At 37.7% G+C, this 27,209-nt stretch overlaps 1 protein-coding gene across 5 annotated transcripts in view; it reads right to left on the bottom strand.

Annotated features, from left to right (window-relative positions):
- The window catches only part of LOC139142411 (zinc finger protein 420-like), a 53,848-nt gene that overhangs the window by 4,151 nt on the left and 22,488 nt on the right, over nucleotides 1-27,209 (bottom strand). For 2 of the 5 annotated variants that reach the window (XM_070712333.1, XM_070712334.1), the window contains exons 3-5: nucleotides 2,275-2,465; nucleotides 1,155-1,349; nucleotides 50-161 (exon numbers count right to left, since the gene is read on the bottom strand). In XM_070712333.1, the coding sequence (XP_070568434.1) occupies nucleotides 50-161; nucleotides 1,155-1,349; nucleotides 2,275-2,465 (498 nt within the window). Of the gene's footprint in view, nucleotides 1-49; nucleotides 162-1,154; nucleotides 1,350-2,274; nucleotides 2,466-4,298; nucleotides 4,383-4,897; nucleotides 5,062-7,604; nucleotides 12,083-27,209 lie in introns of those variants that run through there. The other 3 variants (XM_070712331.1, XM_070712332.1, XM_070712335.1) reach the window with 2 other exon arrangements.

The raw sequence follows: 27,209 nt of genomic DNA, 5'->3' as shown, positions 1-27,209 counted from the left end.
TTGTTTTCTCTGGGTTTACGTGTTGATAATTGGAAACATTTATCCCTACCTTTGCCAAATTCCTTGATTGCTTTCAAAGCCAGCATAGCTTCACCGAGGTGTGCGTAGGTTTCACCCACGATGAAATCAGCTCCAGCTTCTACGGCCCACTCAATCATTTCCTGTGAGACGATTTCAGAATTTTTTTGTAATTCAGTGAAACTGCAACTTTTCTATCCCGCACCTTTAAATTGCAATAACTAAATCTTGATATTGTACCAGTAAGCAACAAAGTCTGCATAGTAACAACTAGTAGCATGCCATAAAACATGCATTGAAGCAATTCATGTAATATTGTCGACCGTATTTTCACCCTTGAGTATGGATTTATTTAGATACTCCTCCTGTGGGGATCATGGATAGGTAGTTTATGCGAATCGACTACTTCAAGGAGACAACACTGATTTATAGATTGGAGGGTTCAAAAAAAAGCAATAACTATGAACGTACCTCGTCACAGTCACACTGTGGTCACAATATTACATGCATTCATATATGGTACATAAAGTGAGTTAGCCATGCTTATGTTTTAATGTCACAACTCTATACACATGACGTTCTAATTTTTGAATTGAAACTTATTCTTGACAGCTATAAGTGCAGTTTACAAACCAATTTAATAGATTGCTTTGCTCATGCTAACAGAAGAAAAATGCACTTCTACTGACAATGCAGGTAGTTAAGCACTGTTTATTTGCACCCAGAGTCAAGCAACATTGAAATACCTTAACATAATTGACTACCAACTCTGTTTCAAGCCCTCTGTCCTGGAAAGTGTAATGCACTGGTATGTGGGTAATGTAGTGGCAAGATATATATATATATATATATATATATATATATATATATATATATATATATATATATATATATAATATATATATATATATATATATATATATATATATATATATATTATATACGTTCTTGTGGGAAATCATAGTGCTCGGAGCTAAAAGCAGATCGTTATGAATAATAACAAAAAATATTTCAAGTACAAACTTTTACTTTGTACTTGAAGAAATTTATAGATAGATGGATAGGTAGATTCTACTTTAATACTTGCATAGGATTATTAAAATAACTTTATGGGGCAAAGAAACTGAAAACCATACCTTGAACATGTTCCATATTTCGTCCCTTCTTCCTTCATTGTCTGGCTGATATATATTTGTGTTGCAAATATTGCCAGCCATTAGTGTGCCTGTGCTATCAGCAACCTCCCGAGCCATTTTAAGGGCTGCCCGATTCATTCGTTCCAATGAATCTTCGACTCCTTTAAGGCGTGCCTTAACACGTGTAGCATAATACTAAATATGGAATACGACGAACACAAGAGAACGTTTCATTAACTGTGCAGCACTCGAAAGAACCAAAAGAGAACTAGTCTGAGAACCCATTATCAGGCATCTATTACATTAAAGCAATATGAATGATTTGATGCTATCGAGCGATGAGACCCCTGAAATGAAGTCCAAATTCCGTCAAAGAAGGAAATGTCTTAAGATTGCGAACAGCACCAGGGAACTATGGAACTAATTAATTTTAAAATTTCAAAGATTACACCCAATAACGCACTGTCATAGGAAGCATAGTCCTTTTTTTACTCCAAGGATTTCATGTGGTTGGTGATTATGCATGCGGGATTTGCTTGTATATGAGCAGGAGTTGTTATGATTTACTGTCAACGTTTCTGACGTGTCTCTTTTATCTACCCATTACGTAATTTCAGCTATAATCAAGAACCATCGAAATTCATTAAACAAAAAGTCCACATTCTCCCAAACTTGTCACACAGTGACTGCTGATAAACAGGTCTTCGAAGCAGCCTCTTATTTATCGGAAACACTAACATATAATAGAGTGTTAAAAAGTTACGCCGTTTCTTGGGATAAAACAGGTTCTTTAAGGGAAGCATTTGGGGATTAAAATTAACGAATTTCATTGTGTCTATAGAATGATAAGGTCCTGACTATTAGATGTTTACCAGAGCGAACGAAGCACTCGGTTGATTTGTCGTTTGGTCCGTATTTGTCTGAAGAGGAATACAGCTGTGTCTGTCATACTGTCCGTTGATTATATCACCGAATTCAGATATTGTAGTTTACATGTAAATGTATAACTGAGGTACCTATAATACGCCTACAAAATAGTACCAGGGTTTGAAGCACCTGTTCCATGTAAACACTCTAATTTTTAATTCTAACTTATTGACGTCTTTCACCCAGTACATACCGTAAAGGCGAGCACGACGTCACTTCCGTTGTGGACAAAATCCCTGTAAGCACTCCTCACAACCTCTGGATGGTCGAGGACCGCCTCTGGTACCCCTGAGCCGAACTGTAAATATCCCAACCTGTCTAGGTGAAACGCATATCCCTCCGCAATGATTACTGACTCGTCATCGTTAAGTCGTTCAAGCAAACCTGTAAATGTTTGTCAAGATAAAATAAAGACATTATTAAATAAAATTTTGGAATATGGACACCTCGTCACTTGCACCTCACGTCAAACATTGACTATATTCACTCTGGTCGGCATATTTTCCATAAATGACAGCTCAATTTCGCAGCTTATAATCACAGTAGACTCTTTTTGACAGTGTAACTGGACTCAATACAGTATCTGTGGTATCAATCAAAGAATGCAAATCATGGCATCTGCCCGGAGAACATTGACAGTAAGTTGTGTCACTGTCAGATTATTCGTCGTAATCACCCCCCCCCCCCGTTTTTTACGTCTTAAACCCGTTAAAGCTTTCGACTTTCGATAGAGGGAAACAACATGGTGGTGTTGAGGGAAGTTCGCAGAGAAAACGTTAAACGTGCACGGTTCTAAGAAGGGAAAAGTTATGAGGACGGTAACAGGGCAAAGAAATATACACTCAGTATATAGAGAAGGGCTGTCAGATACAGATTTATTATGAATAGCTTCAGTCCTTTCTGTCCATTTTCTATTGATTTTAAAATTAACTGAAATTAAGTTATTATGGTAAATTTAGAACCATTGTCTTTCGTTATCAATAATTAAAACTATTGGTCACAATGCAAAGTTTGGGATAAGATAAGCAATTTCTTGAAATTTAGGGATTTCGAAATTCAAAATATCCTGTATTAGCTATACGAGGGAAAAATACAAATTTGTCAATTTACATCAAGACTTATGAAACTTCATTTTCTCCACGTGTATTAACCCTTTTTTATTTTATTTTTTTTAACAAAACTTTATTGACAGAAAGGAAGACAAGGGATACAAAACAATAAAAAAAAGAAAAACAAAGGGAGAAACACAAATAAAACAAAACGAGAGGGTTTCAAAGAAGTATGACAAGTTGAAATCTTTCTCAAAAGACGGCTTTTACAAAGGATAAATAGCATCCCATTTGTCGTTGAATAAATTCATTTGTCCTTTCCTTTTTGCTCTATCTTTTTCTGTAAAAATTACATCTATAACTTTTTCAACGGGCATTAACCCTTTGAGTGCTGTCATTTTTCCTACCAAAATTTCAGCGCAACATTTTACCAATTTTTATGAATTTTTCTGTAATGTTTTTTGATAATTTTGGATCAAATGCAGATTACATTTCATTGGCAATAGTTTTTCTTCAAAGTTTTTTGTAAAAATCTGAAAAAATTTGACTGGAGCACATTTTATAAAGGTGACAAAAATTGACTTTGGCGCTCAAAGGGTTAAAGATCCATTAGCTGTAACTTTGGTCATTTTTTATTTTGTTTGTTCTGTGTGTCATCTGCAGTTTCTGGTTTGACTTCCTGAACCATGGAGAAATTCCTAATACTTAGCTCATAAATATACCCTATATGAGTATAATCTGCATTGTTATTGTTTAAATTTTGGATTCAGGTCCGGACTAGAATACATTTATCCACAATAACAATGGCAATATCACATACGCAGGCTGTGTTGGCAAGCAGGACACTGGGTAATGGTCATGATGATCGGATTATAGTAACATTCTGTAGTTGATACAGCGTAGTGAAAAATTAGTCAAAAGTTACAGCTAATGTCCCTTAAATCCGACCCAAGAGGTAAATGTATTGTAAAAAAACATACACATACCCAATTCTATCTCTAACATAATGCGGTGGTCTGATGTGATACAGGAGCCTAGTTACGGTTTCTCACAAAGAGTGCGGGCAATTGACCTCATGACGTTGCAGGTATACCCTGATTCCCTGGCCTTTTATGCCATTGGTGTACTTCTTAAATAACTAAATTTTTTCTGGATGACCCGATCTTACCTTTGACCTTTCCTGCCATCTTAACGCGAACTCTTCACTGTTTGTGATCAGAGCGTCACTCATAAATCACAAGATAAGATAACTCTGACATGGATACAAACAACATTAATTAGCTTCAAATGGATTCAGTTGAGTTCAGGGTAAACTAGGACCCAGGCGATAATCATTTCAATCACACACGTTTGAACAGCAGCAGGTTGGGATTGCATTTTCATTATATGTGAGGTCACAGTCCGCACAGAGGGCTGCATTGGAGATAAAAACGCGAAATGTGTCACCATACTCTCTCAGCATATCGCATGAATATACATTGCTTCAACTACAAAATGGCGATGCATAATATTGCTGCAATACACAGCCAAGTCGATAGGCACTGTGTTGGAGGCATATCTCCCCACTGCCCTTCCTTCAGTCACTCCCATTCACTTCTCGAACGGTTTCGGCAGTGATACTATGCAAATTGAATGTTTTCAGTGACTAAGTCAGAAGAGAGATCAGCTGATGATGCGCTGTATTTAGAGGCATGAAGCTTGAAGTAGAGTAAAAAGAGTGCTTTAAGAAATCAGACAGTGTAAAGTTAGATAAAGTTTGCCACTGACCGTGTAATGAGGTTTTGAGGCTGTATAGGCTATTGTACAAATCGAGGACTGATAATTGTACGTTTCAACATCGCAGGTCACAGCAGTGCGTGTGACTGTATTAGAATTCTGTGTCCTGGGACGGGAGGGCAGACAGCGCCATGGCATATTGACCTTGTGGCAAGAAACGCCTGCGCGACAGACTTGTGCTGACCCCAAAAACGAAACGATAACTCCCTCTTCTAACGACCAATCACGGTACACCGTGCAATACTGTAACCCAAGTGTTGCAAATTTCTGTCATTCTCTGTCATTCGCGTTGACGACAGGGTAGAGACAGCCAGTGCCGTCAAGTTATCATGTAAGATAATGATATATGATGCTGGCCTTGTCATTTGACATGTCTATCATGTCACGGAATAATTAGGCTTCGTTGAACTGCATTCACTATAAGTACACTCAGTGTGACATTTTTCGGACAGGGTAGTAAATTTCGTCCAAAGTCGTTTCATAAATGACCAGCAATACGAAATCTTATTACCATACTTTCGAAACTTTATTGTGGTTATCCTCAAATTCAGTTGACATGCCGGGAGTGATATTTCGGGGTCAAAGTTGCCAAAGTTTTGACCCCATGTCGATGTCGTAGTAATCGGACTACAATCCCAGAAATCGGACGTCGTGTTTGGAATGTGATTAGGAGCTACGTATTGACAATTTGAAACTTCAAACTACCGCTTTTTATTTCGATGTGTTTAGAAAACTGTATATAAGAATATTTCATTATAATTAGTTATGTTTAATCCATGGACGACTCAACTATATTTCGACGTGTATAGCGCTTAGATATCGGACACGGGCTGTCTCCGTGTGTGTTGCTTTCGGCACCTTGTATCGTACGGTGTGGCTAACTTCGCTAAGTTTGTTCAGTGAGTATTACTTATAATTGTTTCCATTGCATGTTTTTGTTTGTATTAAAATCGCACAGGCATTATTTAATAAAAATAGCGAGTATATTTCATCGTATGGAATTATTTACCTGTCAAGTTTTTACGCGGTAAGTCACTTACTACGTTTACACATGCTAAATATTGTCTGTCCGAAAACTTGTACACTTCTTACGTTCACTAAATGTACTTTTTTTCTAGAAACAACTGCGCAGTTTTCGTTAAAACTACATGCAATCGTAGCGAACAATGGAAAGAATATTTTCAAAATCATTATTCTCCCCCACATTCAAAATTCAATGCTAAATCAGGACTTTAGTCAAATTTCAGTTACTTGACCTGACGGCAGTATGTTGACAGTATCACTGACGCGGTATCAGACGACAATTTGTGACCGCCGCTCGTAGCGAACTCAATAGCTTCTACCAAAAAAACTATCGAAAACGGGATAACAGTATCACCTGACATAATATGAGGTCACACGACCTGTGAAACGCTATCGATACGGAGCGAAGTGAGTGTAACTAACAGCATGTCACTGAATGTCCGAAAACTGAGGTCGTCCGAAAACTGTCACACTGAGTGTAGAGACCACGTGATAGCTCTCATTAATGATCGTCACACTACTTGGTAATTATTGTCATGTGGCATACATAAACTTTAAGGTACATGTTTTCCATGGGTTACCAGCAACTGAACTATGACACTGTGTACAATGCGGTAAAATTAAATTCCGCGTTCTGTCAAAAATAGCTACTTCAGATTAAATTTACGTCCAAATTTTAAGTTGTTAAAGCCGCATTTTCAATCCCAGGTTCTCTCATTAGTGGAGTTCTCCTCCCAGTCAAACGCTTGGCCAGTACGGTGTTTGATTTTTATAACATTGATTACACAAACTGATCTCAACCTTTTGTCACATTTTGCTGATCCTTTTGATTGGCGGTCGGTTCAAATCGCCAACATTCATGGATTCCCCACCACAAACGCTCGAATTTCAAAAAAAAAAAATTGTCTTCTAGTCGCGTTAGACTTTGAATATAACCATAGAGTTCGATCGGCAGCAACTTCGCGCTGACCGCTTGGCAGTCTGGCTGTGTTTTTGCGGCCGGGGAAAACTAAAAGTGGCGTTTTCCGGAGCGTGTGCCTGTTTGGTGTCCCCTTAACACAATGAACGCCGCAATACCTAATACCTTGGCGTCCTTTTAAAAGGAGGCTCCGCCTTTAATCAACCCATAAGTCGGTCAAAAAATTTTGTTTGGCGTTTTTGTCGGACATGGCTTGTCTGGTTTTTACAGATTAATATAGGTGCCTCACCAGTGTCGTCTGCGTCGCATCCCATGCATCCAAGCTTACTAACCGTCCAGCTCCATTTAGTTCAGTTTTTTTATTTCATTTCATAAGCTTATAGTGCAAGATTTATATCAACGAATATTCTCCATCGTAAACAAATGATAATCGTTTGATTTACTTACCAAAACAAGAGTTATAACTTAAACTTTTTCAATGAATGCATTCGTTGACGAAATCTGGCATAAGATATTGAATTCTTAATTGAACATTCCGTATGGTCTTTGGCTACACTTGCGATTCTCCTCACTGTAGTATGTCTGAGAGACTACACCAATAAGAGAGAGAAAAGGCACAAGAGACTGTCGAAAGTCTACATTATATGTAGCAGGTTTCATCAACTTTCGCACAGTACTCTCGGATTTCAATCACTGATAACAAAAGTTCATTTAATATGCAAATAAGCTGTTTATTCACTTGACACTGCTCAATGCTTCATTGGATGATTCGATATTTATAAGATCAATATCTGCAACACGTTTCATCAATTTAAATGCTGTAATTCCGGAGTTATATCACAAATTACAAAGTTCATTAAATATGCAAATGAATCCTTGAATAACTTCACACTCCTTAACGTTTAACAACACAATTACAAATCTGTCGAGTCAATATCTGCAGCAGATGTCATGAAATTTGGTGCAGTTATATCGGAGTTATGTCACTAATTACAAAACTGCCTCAAATATGCAAATTAGCTTTTTGTTAAATTGTCTCTGCTCAATGCTTCTCAGTACAATTAGATTTCAATCAGATCAATATTTGTAGCAGGTATCATCGAATTTAGTGTAGGAATTTTGGAGTTATATCACTAGGTACAAACGTTTATTAAATATGCGAATGGGCAGATAATTAACATTACATTCACAGTATAATCATAGTATTCTGGTGCCATTACGGAAGGAAATAGGCCTAAGAAAGAAAAGTATAATTAAAAAAAAAAGAAGCAAAAGACAGAAATGCCATTCAATACTTGTTGTAACTTGGCATCGATTTCACATAACACTCCAGACATATGAAAGTGTAATTTAATAATTTTAATATATGTCATCATGTTCATGCCCTGGATAAAGTCAGCAAAAGTACCCCTCTCAGTGGTGACACATCAACAATGGCCGACCTGTCACAAGGAAATTCAAGGCAAAATATTTTTCAAACATTTTATTCTAACAGCGCCCCCATAAGGGCTACTGTGATTTTATCGGTAATACCAACATTGGCATACTAAAATATTCTTCATTGCAGTGCTGTCAAAGAATACGGCGGAGCTATATTTATTATAAAGCTTTGGAGTTATTTCACCAAGATAAAGCCAGATATTGTCAGCAATACTCTATAAAACATAGCTTCAATGACACTTGGCTTACATTTGGTTCGATATGGAAGGCTAGAGTGAGTATACTTTAACTAAGTTTACACCTGGGAAAATGCATAACAAGTTTTAAAGCCATCGGATTAGCGATTTCACAGAAGATGATTTTTCGACCAAAAATGGGAAAAATTGCCCTAAAATACAAATATGACAATTTCACTACAATTTGAAGACACTCAACTAAGGTTACCTCAAGGTATATGTCAACAAAGTTTCAAAGCAATCAGAATTGTTAATTCAGAGGAAATGAGTTTTTGACCAAACTTGCGAAAAATTGCCCCAAATACAATTTTAACAAATCTGATAGAGGACTACCCTAGGATGAGGAGTATCAAGTTTAAAAGTAACCCAATATGAACTTTAGGAGAGAATTATTTTTTGACCAAAAATGGGGAAAATTGCCCCAAAAATACAAAATATGAAAATTTTACACAAAAATATTTGAACAAATCTGTCACAAGCCAACCCTAGGTTCATGCATATCAGGTTTCAAAGCAGTGGGACAAGCGCTTTAAGAGAAGATGATATTTTGACGAAAACGGAAAAAATTTGCCTAAAAATTACAACTATCAAAAGATCACCACAATTTGAACAAATCTAACTTTGAGTCACCATCAAGAACCCGCATACCAAGTTTCAACGAAAGCTGACCGGGATTATCCCATTTATACCTCATTTGCATATTTTGACACTGACATGTACATTTGAAAATATTCAAATCTCACTCTCTTGATGCATCTGTACACCAAATACTATGATGCTTGGTGCAGCTGTTTTGGAGTTTTTGATGCAGACGGACAAACATCTGCACATACATACATACATACATACAAATATACAATACATATATACAAACATACAATACAATACATACATACATACGCCGCTGACTGAGCATATAAGCTCTCTTTGGTACATAAACATATACAAAACGTAAGCTAAAAACCTATGACAGTACGGTATATGTAAATCAAAATAACATCTTGCATTATTTTCATGAGTGTAACACCATGACGACACATCCCTCATAACAATAACAATATGCTGAGGATACAATCAGGAACATATTATGAACTATCTAGACACTGTTTCTTTTTCATGAGGTCAGATATCCAAATGCTTATATCTAGGTATATCAAGATGGCTTTATTGTCAGGATTATTTACCCCATATTCTTAACATTAGCAGGGGCTACCTTATCTCTCTTCCGTCCCAAGCACTTTGTATTCGTAAGGTTTGATATGTTGTTGGATTGATTAATGTGCCAAAAGATTGTTCTCTGATGAAAATTTATCACAAGCTTAATATATTGATATTTCAATTATGAAACTATTTTATGCATCATTCTTTGCACCCATGAGGCCTTTTATTCGCATGGTCAACATATGTATCTTCAGACCGCCCTCCTGCTTGAATGTTGCAGGACACTCATTGTAATTGTATTTTTGATCAATATATATCTCATAGAATCATGTTATTGAGGTAAAGTTTCACTATTCTCTTTCTGTTTTATACAGTGAGATATTTGAGCTGTTGTGCTGATAATATCTTTGAGTGGGTTAACACAAGCCTAAATGTGAATGTTTAACCACTCTCATTACATTCAGGCTTTCTGACACCAGAATGGATCAGCATATGGCTTTTAAGATTGCCCTTCTGTGTGAATGTTTTACCACACTCTGCACATTCATGTGGTCTTACACCAGAATGGATTAACATATGTCTTCTAAGATTGCTCCACATTGTGAAAGTTTTACCACAGTCTACATTCATGCTTTCTGACACCAGAATGGGTCAGCACATGGCTTGTAAGATGGCCCTTCTGTGTGAATGTTTTACCACACTCTGTACACTCATGTGGTCTGACACCAGAATGGGTCAGCATATGGCTTTTAAGATTGCCCTTCTCTGTGAATGTTTTACCACACTCTGTACATCCATGTGGTCTGACACCAGAATGGATTAACATATGTCTTTTAAGATTGCTCCACAGTATGAATGTTTTACCACACTGTATACATTCATGCTTTCTGACACTAGAATGGATCAGCATATGTCTTTTAAGATGGCCCTTCTGTGTGAATGTTTTACCACACTCTGTACACTCATGCTGTCTGACACCAGAATGGATCAACATATGGTTTTTAAGACTGCACCTATGTGTGAATGTTTTACCACACTCTTTACATTCATGCTTTCTGAAACCTGAATGGATCAGCATATGGCTTGTAAGATTGCCCCTCCGTGTGAATGTTTTACCACACTCTTTACATTCATAGTGTCTGACACCAGAATGGATCAGCATATGGCTTGTAAGATGGCCCTTTTGCGTGAATGTTTTACCACACTCTTTACATTCATAGTGTCTGACACCAGAATGGATCAACATATGTTTTTTAAGACTGCACCCACGTGTGAATGTTTGACCACACTCTTTACATTCATGCTTTCTGACACCAGAATGGATCAGCATATGTCTTGTAAGATTGCCCCTCAGTGTGAATGTTTTACCACACTCTTTACATTCATAGTTTCTGACACCAGAATGGATCAACATATGGTTTTTAAGACTGCACCTCTGTGTGAATGTTTTACTACACTCTTTACATTCATGCTTTCTGAAACCAGAATGGATCAGCATATGGCTTGTAAGATTGCCCTTTTGTGTGAATGTTTTACCACACTCTTTACATTCATAGTTTCTGACACCAGAATGGATCAACATATGGCTTTTAAGATGGCCCTTTTGCGTGAATGTTTGACCACACTCTTTACATTCATGTGGTCTGACAACAGAATGGATCAACATATGTCTTTTAAGATTGCCCTTATGTGTGAATGTTTTACCACACTGTTTACATTCATGCTGTCTGACACCAGAATCGAATAGCATATGGCCCTTCTGTGTGGATGTTTGACCACACTCTCTACTTTCATGCTGTCTGACACCAGAATGGATTAGCATATGTTTTTTGAGATTGCCCTTCTGTGTGAATGTTTTGCCACACCCTGTACACTCATGTGGTCTGACACCAGAATGGAACAGTATATGCTTGATTAAATTGTTTTTCGTGTTAAATCTTCTACCACATTCACTGCATTTATTTGGTCTGTTCTCTGAATGCGTTAGCAGGTGCTTTTGAAAATAGCCCTTCTGTGTGAATGTTTTACCACACTCTTTACATTCATGTCTGACACCAGAATGGATCATATGCCTTTGTTGTGTGTGAAGTATGTCAACGCCTTCTCCACATTCAATTTCTTGTGCCACTGAGAGGTTCAATCTATGTACACCATCATTTCTGTTTTTCATATGACTTTTACCACACCCAGTGCTGATTTCACTGTAATAGCTGTCCCCATTATGAGAAGGGCACTTCACCAAACGGAAGGAATCTTCATGTAATGTAGTTTGGTGTTCAATATGATCGCCTTCATAACATGGATTCAGGTCTTCATTGCTGTTTTCTTGGTTGGACACGCCATATTCCAATGTTATAAAGCAATGTTGCATTATTCCCTGTAGAATCATTGATGCATCTGTTGTTAGAGAGATTGATAAAAAACAGTTCATTAAAATAAGGTAAACAACAAGGCTCCATAAATCACTCTTGGACAGAGAGATTGTGAAACCAATTGACATGCATATTTATGATAAAGGTCAATGTCGTTGTACAAACTTTGAATAATATCGGTTGATACATGTCTGAGTTATGGCTCAGGACATGAAAAAATTGTGACATAATGGCAGCCGCCGCAGCCTATGTATTTGATCTTACCGTAAAAAAATCAATGTGCATATGTATGACATAGGTCAATATCCTTTTGCCAACTTTGAATAAAATTGGTTGAGACATGGCAGAGTTATGGCTCTGGACATGAAAAAAAAAATTGTAACAATATGGCTGCAACGAGGCCACATCGAATCGTATTGTGAAACAAATCCTCGCACATATGTGTATGACATCGGTCAATGTCCTTGTACCAACTATGAATGAAATCAGTTAGGCATGCCTGAGTTATGGCTCAGGACATGAAAAAACTGTAACAGAATGGCCGCATGGTGGCCATATTAGATTGTATCCCGAAACAAATCGATGTGCATATGTTTGACATAAGGAGTAATCCTTGTTAAAAGTGTGAATGAAATCACTCGGGCAACTCTGAGATATCTGCGTGAATGGACGAACGCACGGATGCACACACGCATGGACATGGCCAAACCTATAAGTCCCACCGGACGGTGTCCATGGGTACTAATAACCAAGATGAGCTAAAAGCAAGCTATTTATATCACTAACCTAACTATTACCCTCCTAGCTATTAAAGGCAGGGGGAGCCTATAAATACCCCCTGTCTCCCTGGGCATTCATAATCCAACATGAGTGGCACATGGAAACAGCGTCAACGAATGCTCCCGAAAATCTGGATATTTCAAGAACCATGGAGCAAATTAAAGCATTGTTCCAACATATGATGTTTTGTGAATACCGTACTTGTGGCATCACCCTGTTGGCGTAATTCTCTCATTTTTCTATTTTAAGTTGTTTTTTTAATGCCAAAACTGCTTCGATGCTGTGTTCGAAGCGTCGAAAGATCAATAGATGAAAGCATTCAAACAGCTGTCAATCACGAGGGGACGCGCAAAGGTGCAAACGATCAACATTTTGCTGTGTACATGGGATCGATTACGATGTCAACAATGAATAAACGATTCTTACTACCGAGCAAAATACTTGACCAACGGTTACTGAACACGAGTCTCAGATAAGTTTAGACACAGATAGACTGCTTCATGGTTCCAAGCAGATTGCCTCTCCCTGTTTGTTTAGGGACTGGACACAAATTACAGGGGGGTGGGTCGCCATTTTTCGCGCAAGCATTTTTGAAGGGTCATACAATTTTGTGTATGTCTATGGGGGAGGGTCACCTTTTTTTATGCATCAAAGCTGAACTTGCATGTGCACGTATTGAAGAATATGGAATACTGAAAAAAGAAAAAATACCTCCTGGCACTTTCATTTTCTGCCGTTTCCATTTTCGGCGCGCCCTTCGGGCACAATTTTAAGGGTATAATAAACAATGTATTGATGATCCAAGCAGCCACATTGATTTAAGTTGTCATGATTTCTACTTATCCAACTCCTCTATTGTTTATAACTGTCCCCTATTATGACTCTTTCAATAACAATTTGGGAGATCACTTATTTGATATCATTCTCCCATTGGCAATACATTAGGTATAGGTCGGTGTCAAATGTTCATGTCACCTTATGTACATTTTTTTATTTTGTGAGGACATTGACAGAATACAAACTATTCAGAATAGTGCAAAATGTCATCAATAACAACTGGAAGTTTCAGGTCGAACAACTTTTGAATAACAATTTAGGATCAGATAACCTGTGAGTTATTTGTAGTGTCCTCATAGCCTACAATGTATAGTGAATCAACATTTCGATGAAATTCCAAAATCAAACTTATTGCACAACCATGGACTTGAAACCACTCTGGTCTAATCATCAAAATTAATACTAATAGTTAGGTGTACATAAATGCACAGATTTACTTAGTTTTGTATTGGAAAAAAAATATTCATAGTTTTGTCATAGACTGCTAGGTATTGTGAATCGACATTTCAGTGAATTCCAAAATCAAATTTATTGCACAACCATGGACTTGAAACCACTGTGGTCTAATCATTAACATTAATACTAATAACTAGTGTTACGTGCAGAGAAAACGAACAAAAGGGTGAACTCAGCAGTTAACGTTTAAACAAAATTTATTACGAAAATAAAACTAATTGCTAAGTCAGGGAGAGAGTACAAGCTTTAAAAGTGTACAGACTACTTATCTCAGCTGGGACGGCAAAGCTCCAGTCTCAGAGTTGTAACAGTCAGTTGGATGAATGAACAGTCCTTTGGCTTGCAGGCTTGAAGCTGCACAAAGTCCACAGTATAAATCCAGCGTTGGCAGTGAAGGTCTTGAAAAGTCTTGAGAATGACTACTGCTGGAGTTTAGTAACACACAAGAGACACGATCCCAAAAGTCTGACTGGAAGCTGTGCCTGTCCCTTTTATACACGTGTTTACATAAGAGCATATAAGAACAGTCTAGAACTTTTATTGACATGCTAATTACTTGTTCTAAAATTATCTCTCTTACACAACTAATCAACTTTCCAGAACATTCCAAACATGACTAATTGAATTCAAGGTTGTGAGGTCATTAAGGGCAGTGACCTTGAGAATATTCTAGACTACTTGAACTCAGGTCATGATGAGTGTGGGGGAAATGACCTACATAACACACCCCCTCTTCAAAAAAAGAAAATTTTTCAAAGAAAATTCTTTCTTTTGCAAATGTAATCTTGAAAAAGATTTAAGTACTCAAAATTTGTTTTACTCTAAAGTAAAATTTCTTGAAAGTGAACAACAATAAACTCTAAATACGAGAGAGACAGTCTGCAATTAAATTGTCTCTGCCTTTGATATGTCTAATGTCAAGATTAAACTCCTGTAACATTAAACTCCATCTTAGCAATCTCTGATTTTTGCCTTTAAATTTCTGCAGAAAAACAAGAGGGTTGTGATCAATATAAACCACTATTGGCTGATTTGAAGAAGTAACATAAACTTCAAAATGCTGTAAAGCTAATATCAAAGATAAACACTCTTTTTCAATTGTAGAGTAGTTTCTCTGGGATTTGTTAAATTTGCGTGAAAAATAGCAAACAGGATGATCTACACCATGACTATCCTCTTGCAATAAAACAGCACCAGCAGCCGTATCACTAGCATCCACAGCTAATTTGAATGGCAATTTGAAAGTGAAATCTGGTGCAGACAACACTGGAGCACTTTGCAGTATGGCTTTAAGTGTATCAAATGCCTGTTGGCATTGCTCTGACCAAACAAACTTTACTTTCTTTTTAAGTAAGTTAGTCAAAGGCTCAGTAATTGTGGAGAAATTTGGACAGAATTTTCTGTAGTAACCAGCCATACCGAGAAAGCGCATCAGTTGTCGTTTGCAGTTTGGTATGGGAAAACTTGAAATGGCACTGATTTTGGCATCAACAGGTTTTACCTCACCCTGTCCTACAGTATGTCCGAGGTAAGTTACCCTCGGCCCAACCAAACTCAGATTTGGCAAGGTTGACAGTCAACATTGCTTTACTCAGTCTCTCAAAGAACTTCCGCATGAGCTTGATGTGTTCCTCCCAGGTGTCACTATACAGGACGACGTCGTCAACGTAGGCTGCACACCCGTCTAGCCCGGATATGACGTCGTTGATCATCCGTTGGAACGTTGCCGGAGAGTTCTTCATTCCAAATGGCATCACCTTGTACTGGAACAATCCGTCTGGTGTAACAAAGGCGGATATTTCACGAGCACGATCCGTCAGAGGGACTTGCCAAAATCCCTTCAGTAGGTCAAATTTTGTCACATACTTGGCTTTTCCCACTCGGTCGATGCAGTCATCAATCCTCGGGATTGGGAAAGTGTCTGTCTTTGTTAAAGTGTTGACCTTCCTAAAGTCCGTGCACATACGATAACTGTGGTCTGATTTGGGAACAAGTATGCACGGCGAACTCCAGTTACTTTTACTGGGTTCAATAAAGTCATTGTCCAGCAGGTATTTGACTTCTTCCTGGAGATATTTCGCTTTTGTTGGATTCAGTCTGTATGGATGTTGTTTTACAGGCTTACTGTCCCCAACATCAACGTCGTGATAGATGACGTTTGTCCTCGTTGGAACATCTTGAAACAGGTGTTTATATTCGTGGAGCAGTTCTTTCACCTGTTGTTGTTGTTCTGGCTGGAGGTGTGCCAACTTTGTAGACTCCAGCTTCTCCAGGATTTCTGAGTTCTGAAGCTTGACCGAGCCCAGCTTTGAGTTTAGAGTATTTTCACTCAAGTCAGTTTCAGTATCACTATCTTCATAATGGTTTGAACTGACTGCACTGACAGGCTGAGTTATAGTAGGATTATCCCTATCCAAATATGGCTTAAGCATATTTATGTGACATAGCTGTTTTTGTTTTCGCCTGTCAGGTGTTATTATGATGTAATTTAAATCACTCAATTTCTTATCAATTAGGTATGGCCCAAAGTAACGAGCATGGAGTGGTTTGCCAGGAATTGGAAGTAGAACAAGAACCTTTTGACCTGGCTCAAACTTCCGTTTTGAGGTGCTTTTATCATATTTGATTTTCATTGACTGCTGAGATGACTCAAGATTTTCTCTGGCTAATTCACATGCTTTAGAGAGTTTTGTACGAAAATCTGACACATATTGCAAAATATTCAGACAATCATCATCGTCTGATAGGAATTTCTCTTTAACGAGCTTAAGTGGGCCACGGACTGTATGTCCAAATACAAGCTCAAATGGGCTAAAACCAAGAGACTCCTGAATTGACTCTCTAACAGCAAAGAGCAAAAAATGAATTCCTTCATCCCACTGCTTCTCTGTGTCAAAACAGTAGGTCCTAATCATGTTTTTCAAAGTTTGATGAAATCGCTCAAGAGCACCCTGACTTTCTGGATGATAGGCGGATGACCTATACTGTTTAATGCCTAGCTGATCCATTACTTGTTGAAAAATACCAGACATAAAGTTGGAGCCTTGATCGGACTGGACACATTTAGGGAGGCCAAATAAAGTGAAAAATTTGACTAAAGCTCTCACTATAGTCTTTGTCTTTATATTTCTCAGTGGTATGGCTTCTGGGAACCGAGTTGATGTACACATTATTGTCAGCATGTACTCATTTCCTGATCTTGTGTTTGGTAGGGCCCAACACAGTCTATTAGTATCCTACTAAATGGTTCTTGAAATGCAGGAATTGGCTGTAAAGGGGCCTTTGGAATGGTCTGATTTGGCTTTCCTACCATTTGACATGTGTGACAAGTTTTACAGAAATGTGCTACATCCTGCCTGAGATTAGGCCAATAAAAGTGACTGAGAATTTTATGATAAGTTTTCCTTACTCCCAAATGACCAGCCCAGGGCGTTTCATGGGCCAGACGCAATATTTCAGCACGGTAGGGCTTTGGAACCACAATTTGATGTTTTATAGCCCAATCGTCATCAACCAAAACGTCTGGAGGTCTCCATTTACGCATGAGAATACCAGATTTTGTATAATAGGAAACAGAGCTATCTGAAGTTTTACCTTCATCATCTAACCTGTCAAACAAAGACAAAATATCTGGGTCTTTGTGTTGTTCTGCAATGAGATTTGATCTAGAAAATGTCTGACTTTGGTCAGCAGAAGTTTTACTGGAAGTTTCAAATCCTCGAGGGATAACGGAATGATCCGTGTCAAACACCTGACTGAGAAAGGTGTCATTTAAGTCAACATCTGTGACATTATTTTTGAGAGTATTTTGATTCTCAGAAGTTTTCTTTGACATGGCTCGAGTAATAGCGCATGATGGAAATAAATCGGGTATCTCTTGTTCAATTGGCTCTGGATCCTGATCTAAACTAGGATTATCAGTCACAAGTGGATTAGTAATGACCTTGTCCCCAGCAAGGTCGTTTCCGAGAAGAAGGTGAATCCCTTCAAAAGGCAAAAAAGGCCTAATACCTAAAGTCACAGGTCCAGAAACAAAGTCCGAAGACAAATAGACATTATGGAGAGGAACAGGAATGTAGTCATTACAATCTACCCCCTTAATAAGAACTTTAGAACCTGAAAATGACTTTTCAGAAAACGGCAGGGTATCTGCCAACAAAAGAGACTGGGACGCCCCGGTATCTCTTAAAATTTTGACAGGGGTAGCGGAAGAGAAATCACTAGAAAGTGATATAAAACCATCATGAATAAATGGTTCGAAAATACCCATAATGCTATCTTGAGAAGAATTGACCTTGACCTCATTAATTGGGGATAAGAGGGGTTTAACCTCAGAAAATGTGTTGCACACATTATTAGACTCTAATTGAGCTGATGAAGAAATAAAGCCGATGGGCTTAGATCCACTTTGACCACTTTGACCTTCACGTTTTCTTTTCAATTTGAAACACTCTGACATTAAATGGCCGTCTTTCTTACAATAATTACAAGAAAGTGTACCAAACTGTTTGTCAGAAGGAGATTGAGACTTGGGATCTGATGATGTGGGAGTGTTACTTGAACTCTGTGAACTGTTGTCATTTGATTTTCTACTGTCCTTTGAAAAATTCTTGGATGAAAAGGAGGAGTTAAATTTACCTGCATTGTTTTTGTAGGAAAAGGACTGGGATGGTTTGCTGAGAAAGGAAGATTTGTGGGTCAATGAATAATCATCGGCCAAACGTGCAGCAACCTCCAATGTATCTGCCTTTTGTTCATTGATAAATGTCTTGATGTCACTCCGGATGCACCTTTTAAATTCCTCAATCAAAACAAGCTGTCGTAATTTGTCATAATTCTGACTGACCTTTTCCGAAGAACACCAACGATCAAACAGTTGTTCTTTTGTTCGAGCAAATTCAACATAAGTTTGATCCTTCACCTTCTCACAATCCCTAAATTTCTGACGGTAAGCTTCAGGCACCAACTCATAGCCCTTGAGAATTAATTCCTTCACAGAATCATAATCTGAAGCCTGCTCTACTGACAACTGAATGTAAATTTCTCTGGCTTTACCCACCAAAGCACTCTGCAAAAGCATAGACCAGGACTCCTTAGGCCAATTCAGACTCTGAGCAATTTTCTCAAAATGGAGGAAATATTTATCAACATCCTTTTCTTGGAAAGGGGGAACTAACCTGAAATGCTTAGTGATGTCAAACTTGTCTGAAGGGAAGAATTTTCCTGACTTTCCAAGCTCTAAACGTCTCATTTCTAACTGCAGTCGGTGTTCTGCTAATTCTCTTTCCTTTTCTTTTTCCTCTCTTTCTTTCTCCCTTTGTCTTTCTTCCATTTGCAATTCTTTTTCTTTCATTTCCAATTCCCTCTCTTTCTGTCTTTCTTCCATTTCTAATCTTTCCTGCCTTTCTTTTTCTTTCTGTCTTTCTTCCATTTGCAATTCTTTTTCTTTCATTTGTAATTGCATTTGTATTTTTTCTTTTTCTAATGCCAATTTTTTAAGCTCCAAATCTGCCTGAATTTCTAATTCTAATTTTTTGAGTTCGAAGGAAGACTCAGGCTCATAATCTTTTAAGGCAGACTCTTCAAAATGGCCAGAATTAACTAAATGTTTTGCAATCTTGAATTGAATTTCTCGCTTGCGCATAGATCTTTTGACATCTACTTTAAGGAAATTGGCCAGTGCAATGAGGTTGTCCTTTTTGAGGGAATCAAATGCGTCCTGATCAAGGTCATCCATAAATTCGTCTGGCTTGAATTCCGCCATGATTGAATTTCGCTGAGTTCACAGTATACAGTAGTTTTGAAAAGGCAGCAGCAAATGTTGTCAAACGGCTCAAAATATTCGTATCCCGGACAAGCCCCCAATTTTGTTACGTGCAGAGAAAACGAACAAAAGGGTGAACTCAGCAGTTAACGTTTAAACAAAATTTATTACGAAAATAAAACTAATTGCTAAGTCAGGGATAGAGTACAAGCTTTAAAAGTGTACAGACTACTTATCTCAGCTGGGACGGCAAAGCTCCAGTCTCAGAGTTGTAACAGTCAGTTGGATGAATGAACAGTCCTTTGGCTTGCAGGCTTGAAGCTGCACAAAGTCCACAGTATAAATCCAGCGTTGGCAGTGAAGGTCTTGAAAAGTCTTGAGAATGACTACTGCTGGAGTTTAGTAACACACAAGAGACACGATCCCAAAAGTCTGACTGGAAGCTGTGCCTGTCCCTTTTATACACGTGTTTACATAAGAGCATATAAGAACAGTCTAGAACTTTTATTGACATGCTAATTACTTGTTCTAAAATTATCTCTCTTACACAACTAATCAACTTTCCAGAACATTCCAAACATGACTAATTGAATTCAAGGTTGTGAGGTCATTAAGGGCAGTGACCTTGAGAATATTCTAGACTACTTGAACTCAGGTCATGATGAGTGTGGGGGAAATGACCTACATAACACTAGGTGTACAAAAATGAACAGATTTACTTAGTTTTGTATTGGGAAAAAATATTCATAGTTTTGTCATAGACTGCTATGCATTGTGAATCAACATTTCAGTGAAATTCCAAAATCAAATTTATTGCACAACCATAGACTTGAAACCACTCTGGTCTAATCATTAACATTAATACTAATAATTAGGTGTACATAAATGCACAGATTTACTTAGTTTTGTATGGAAAAAAAATATTCATAGTTTTGTCATAGACTGCTATGCATAGTGAATCGAAATTTCAGTTAAATTCCAAAATCAAATTTATTGCACAACCACTCTGGTCTAATCATTGAAACCACTCTGGTCTAATCATTAACATTAATACTAATAATTAGGTGTACATAAATGCACAGATTTACTTGGTTTTGTATTGGAAAAAAATATTCATAGTTTTGTCATAGACTGCTATGCATAGTGAATTGACATTTCAGTGAAATTCCAAAATCAAATTTCTTGCACAACCATGGACTTGAAACCACTCTGGTCTAATCATGAACATTAATAATAATAATTAGGTGTACATAAATGCACAGATTTACTTAGATTTGTATTGGAAAAACAATATTATAGTTTTGTCATAGACTGCTATGCATAGTGAATCGAAATTTCAGTTAAATTCCAAAATCAAATTTCTTGCACAACCATAGACTTGAAACCACTCTAGTCTAATCATTAGGGCCGACTCGCAGCGATTTCGAAGCTGTAATCCAATTGGGTGGCTGAATCTTATCAATATAATGAAAACAATACAAATAGACTCCCTAAGCGGCTGTGAATAGTGACAATCGACCAATCAGATATAACCTTGCAAACACGCTGCGAGTCAGCCGAATCATTAACATTAATACTAATACTTAGGTGTACATAAATACACAGATTTACTTAGTTTTGTTATGGAAAAAAATTATTATATTATATCATGCTACCATGCGCCATTCTGATTGAACGAGAGCTCATTCCACCGATGCTAAAATACTGTTTTAGCACTGATAGCAGTGCTAAAACGGGCCCCTAAACCAGCATTTTTGAAAATTGCCCAGTCGGTGCATTTGAACGTACCTATCTAAACCATAGACCCTCGAGAAAGACTGAAACAGTCCACTTTGTTTCAAAGCCGAAGACCGAATTTTGATACACAGATAAAGTGTGGGTCTGTAAACTCACCTCTTGGTGTAAATAAGTTAGGATCGATGATGAAAGACATCTCTGAAGCAGCACGTTTGGGGTATGATGCAGACAAATATTAGGGCGACAGCGCACCGTGCACTTTGTGGGAGTCGAGACACGATATATCCTCGTACCGCTCTTTAAAATGAAGATAGTATTCGTTCATACACAAATAAATTGACACTTCCTCACAGTAATGGTATGTCAGATATTATGTACCAAAGTTTGGGCTATAACAGATTGGGATGTCCTAACGATGTAGACCAAGAAGTTCAAAATAACAATGGGATGACTCCTGGCGACTGCTACGATATTTGACATCAAATGCAACGATCAGTGTCAGCGTCCAGCTCTCCCTGCATCGGGCAACACACTCAGAATCTGCACAACTGTTCATCACACTTGCAGTCATCGCAAGTCTGGATTATTTTAAAACTGCTTGTTTTCTGGTACAATTAACGTCCAAATTATCCATCAAAAATAGATCCTGTAACTTCACTGTGCCACCACTGAATGTCGCGACGGTATACGTATGCGGTACAGAATTAGACAAATCTATTTTTAGTATGCCAAAAAAGCCAGGACTATTGTTCTTATGTAAATTTACGAAAAACATTGTTACTTTTTCAGGGCTCGAAAATTTTTTTAAAAATTCACTTGCCATAGGGCAAGTGAATTTTCAATTTCACTTGTCCGGAAGAAAAATTCACTTGCCCTGAATTTCAGATGATTTAAGGAGTAAATGTGTATGGTTTTATTCATGTCATTGTAAAGAAACAGTAGCTGTAACTTACTGATAAATTTGTGTCCTTAGTCTGTGTATCAAAAATAATATCTTATGTAACGTATACATGCACAGTGTTTCAGCCAGCTTTTGCTAGCATGGGGACACAGTGACCCATAGTAGGTCTTAATGGGGACAAATTAAATTTTGGGGGGACATGTAATGTATTTCAAACATAGGGCCAAAGTCCCTGAAGCTACTATAGACATGGATACAAAATTAAGTATTTCCTGACTGTATGAAATTATCTCACTAAGGTCATCCTAGGGACATGTAAACCAAATATTAAAGCTGTCTGACCAGCGGTTTTGAAAAAACAAGTGACTCAACAGTTGACAGAGCTCTGCTGTGTTATGTAGAGACTGTGTTCGCGCTGCCCATTCGCCACGTTCGCAAATGCGAATGGAAATCAGCAGTGGCGAAGAAAAATCGATCCTAATTCGCCACATTGGCGAAAGTGATTTTTGTTGAAAAAATTCCGCAAAATAAGCAAAAACGTGGGGTTTTTTAGTCTTTTGTTGATCTGCGCTTCTCTTTCGGCGATTCGCGAAAAAACTATATCTACTTCCGTATTGTTCTCTCCGACGTACGCAATTGCAATCGAGCCAAGTCTCGCGAGAGATTTGACGTCAATTTGTATAGTGTACAGCATGCACATAATGACTATCGCGAGAATTGAAAATGCCGGCAGACGCAGTCGAGCCCTAGTCTCGCGATAAATTTGACGTCATTTTGTCTAGTCATGGTCTAGTGTACAGCAAGCAAAGCGAACACTCGCGAGAATTGAAACTTTTGCTACAGCAGACATACGCATTTTAATCGTGGTCACAACGTTCGGTGTTGAAATTTATTTGCATCGTGGTCTGGACGTTCCGTGTTGCGCATTTTAATCGAGGTCTTATTTTAATGGTGGTCGATTTGCATCGCGGTCTTCATGGTCCCGTATTGATGTTCATAAAAATCGCCATCCCAGCGACGCATTCCGTGTTGTTGTCGATTTGCATCGCGGTCACGACGTTCCGTGTTGTTGTTCATTAGAGAGGTTACAATCTAATTACGTGTACGTCTGAAGGCACACAGTGGCGTACGCGTATCCATGATCAGTTGTGATTTTTTTGGTTGATTTTGCCGTATTATTTTTTCAGAAACATACGAAATTCGTCTAAGTTTTAAGAAACAATTAATTTCTCTACGTGAGGACTATTCAAGCTCGTTGTATCCTCGCATTAAATTTACCGATTTTCTGTAGGCCTAATACAGTTATTTATGTGGTTTACGGAAATCTTTGTGACAGCTTCAGGTAGAAACTTTGAATTAGACAACATTTCATTTATGTCAGGAAATCATAGCACGTACGTCTTGTTCAGGTGAACTCTACGGAATTTTCTGATATCAAAGATGTTTGCTAATTTACAATGATACTCATACTAGTACTTAACGAGATTTCCTGTCTAAATTCCCGCAAATCACCAAGAAAATCTAAAAATTACTACACGTAATTAAGACTACATGTAGAAGTGTCGTTTGATGACGTTCCGAACGTCTGTGCCACATTTACGCGACGTCTTGTATGACGTGACAAAGACGCTACGTGTACTGATGGAACGTAATTACGTGTAACCAAACTTCTATTTTAATCGCAGTCCGAACGTTCAGTGTTGCTGTCATGCTGCATGCTGTTGATTTGCATCGCGGTCCCAACCTTCCGTGTTGCAGTTCATTTTAATCGTGGTCTCAATGTTGCGTGCTGCTGTCGATTTGCATCGGGGTCCAGAATCAAGCAATTTTCAGTGTTAAAATGAAGACAACTGGATACAAGGTTGATGTGTTGATAGTTTATTCTTGTGCATGCAACCGACATTGGAGATTATAGCATTATACTAGCTTTGTTTTCGTAAAAATGTGTGGCTAATAAAATTTGTCTGTGGCTAATAAAATTTGAAACTATTCGCCACAGTGGCTAACAGCTTTCGAAACCCAGCGCTAACACAGAAAGAATAACCTTTTGTGACACATGTATTGATGAAGAAGGTGGATATCTTTGATAGCTCATTTCAGGATGGCCTGACCAAAACTGGAAAAAATTTCGTAAAAATACAGATTTGCATATCTCATCAGACTATATTAGTCAATAATAGCAAATAAACGAGAGTTAATTACATTCTAATTAAAGTAAACAAGACTTGCTTAAATCAAGATTTACGTCATAAAAAAACAGCATATCTGTCAGGTTATAAAGAATCTTGAGCTGGTTATCTTTTAATATCAGTATTTTCATTCTATTAACCAAGCACATTTTAACTTTCAAATTAACATTGTAAGTAAGTTCTGTTGAATAAGTCGAGACTGTACATACTCAGAGAAAGCACACTGAAGAGACAAATGTTTGAAACTTAAGAAGTTCAAGGTCATCAAAAGCATTATAAGGAATCATGTTACACTTTCATTGCACTGTTTACACAGATTGCATAATTGCTATAAATAGCACATGAAGAATCTTACAGCCCAGCTTTACCATAAAAACCCTATCACTTTGACCACTCTTTTAATTGACCACTCTATTTTTTTCCTCAAAAGTAATCTTATTTTATCCTTACCAAGTCATCCATAAATGGAAATTAGAACTTTCTCTATCTGTATTTATTTGACCACCCTATCATGACAAACTATTATGAGCAATTTCTTTTAGATAACATAAATGGTGGTTCAGAATATATCAAAGTTGGTATTCAGGAAAGTTGCCTTTACATGTTTTAATCCTCCAAGATGGTAAGCATTTCACTATGAACTGTCAAAAAAGTTGAACTTTCTGATAATTCCACACTAAATTATTTTGGCTTTGATGATTTCCTAATTAATTCAATTATTTAAAATCATATTAATTATTTTTTTCTGGGTGAATTGATAGGGTTTATACAGTACAAGAATTACATACAATGTAAGTCAAATTCTGACCAAAAATGACAAAAAAGTTCCTTAAAAATACACATTTGCATATTTCATCACAATTTGAACAAATCTAAGTTGGGTTATCCCTAGGGACCTGTATACCAAATAACAAAGCTGTCTGACCAGCGGTTATGAAGAAGAAGATTTTTTACCAAAAACACCTTTTTTGGCATTAATTTGCCTATTTTCAACAATATCAAAAAATTAAAAAAAATTGTTTCTCAAAATCATATTTTTCATCTACACAACAAATATCAAATCAGTAAGTACTGCGGTTCTCAAGATATTTGAGTGGACGGACGCCTCACAAACGGACATACATACATACATACATACATACATACATACAGACTGACGCCGGACGCCGGAAGGATACCCATCCCAATAGCTTCTATAGACTATAGTCTATAGTAGCTAATAAAACAACACTGGTACATTGTCATTGTGTGTCATCATGACGTGGTACCTTGTGTTAAATAGGCAAGTCAGGTAGGTCCACCAAGGGTAAGTATATAATAGGCCACCGGTGTTGTGTCAAATTGTGCCCATGTAAAACTTTCAGTATCATTTAGTTTACTGCTACCACGTGGTATGTGCATAAACTGCAGGGTTCCCCTAAGTCACCAAAATGATTAGCCAACTCATTAGCCAAATCAAAACTCTTGTAGCCACTTTGAGCAACTTTTAAACAGTTTATGATCTCAAGTGTAGCAACAGCTTTCTCGGCATTCAGGAGTTCCTAATTTTACAAATCAAGATGTTTTGTATGTTGTTCATGATAGTTTTTACATTAAAGAAATATTTGTTTAGTTTTTATTACATTAATTATCTGTGTTTTTTATGACATTGAAGGGATTGAAATACTTATTCATTTCTAGTGGTAAACTTTTGCCACAAGAAATAATTAGGTAGCAATTCTAAAAATCAGGTAGCAACGTGAAGTGTATATTACCACAGATACAGAATACTTCTGCAGCACTGAGTCAGTGTTCACAGTATGACAACTTATCATACATATACACTACAAGCTCCTTATGTGGTTTTGTTAGCCACACAAATACAAATTTTCTATGCAGAAGAAAGCATTTGGTAGCATTGTGACAGTGTAGATACAAGTATTGTGGTGTTGTGTCATAGTTGTGATCAAGCAGGCTCAATAGCATCTTCAGCATAAGTATTTTTCTTGAGACAAAAAGGGTCAGGTCAAAATCCTTTAAAACAAGACACAATGATATTGTTCAATTCATTTCCCAATGTTTTAAAGAGTGGTAATAGTTTTAATGATAATGATAACATTGTAGCCGAGGAACATTTTCATTTGATATTTTGATATCATCAAGAAATGTCTGGTGATGTTCACTGTTACATCATTAACCCTTTTCCTGCCAAGTCGGTGAAAATCCGCTTGAAATTCGGTGTAGCTAGAATCTGAGCAGCCACGGCCGTTATCCTGCCAAGGCGGTGGAAATCGGGCTACTTTTTGGTACCCCCTTTCCTGCCTAGTCGACGGAACTACGTGTAGCAAACCCTTGCTCGCGCTAGGGGTCGTTCGAGGACAGGTTTTGGGCGAGGAACGGCGTTTGCTCTCGAAATGGGTTCACAGAGAGTCCAACGACAGGGAAAGGTGCGGAAGCTACCCAGCCAGTCCCCCACCCCGGTGGGGGACTGGTTTTTTTTGGGGGGGAC

The sequence above is a fragment of the Ptychodera flava genome, chromosome 10, assembly GCF_041260155.1.
Source record: "Ptychodera flava strain L36383 chromosome 10, AS_Pfla_20210202, whole genome shotgun sequence".
Taxonomy (NCBI): Eukaryota; Metazoa; Hemichordata; class Enteropneusta; family Ptychoderidae; genus Ptychodera; species Ptychodera flava.
Note: the sequence above shows the minus strand (reverse complement) of the source record. Positions and strands in the feature narration are given on the sequence as shown.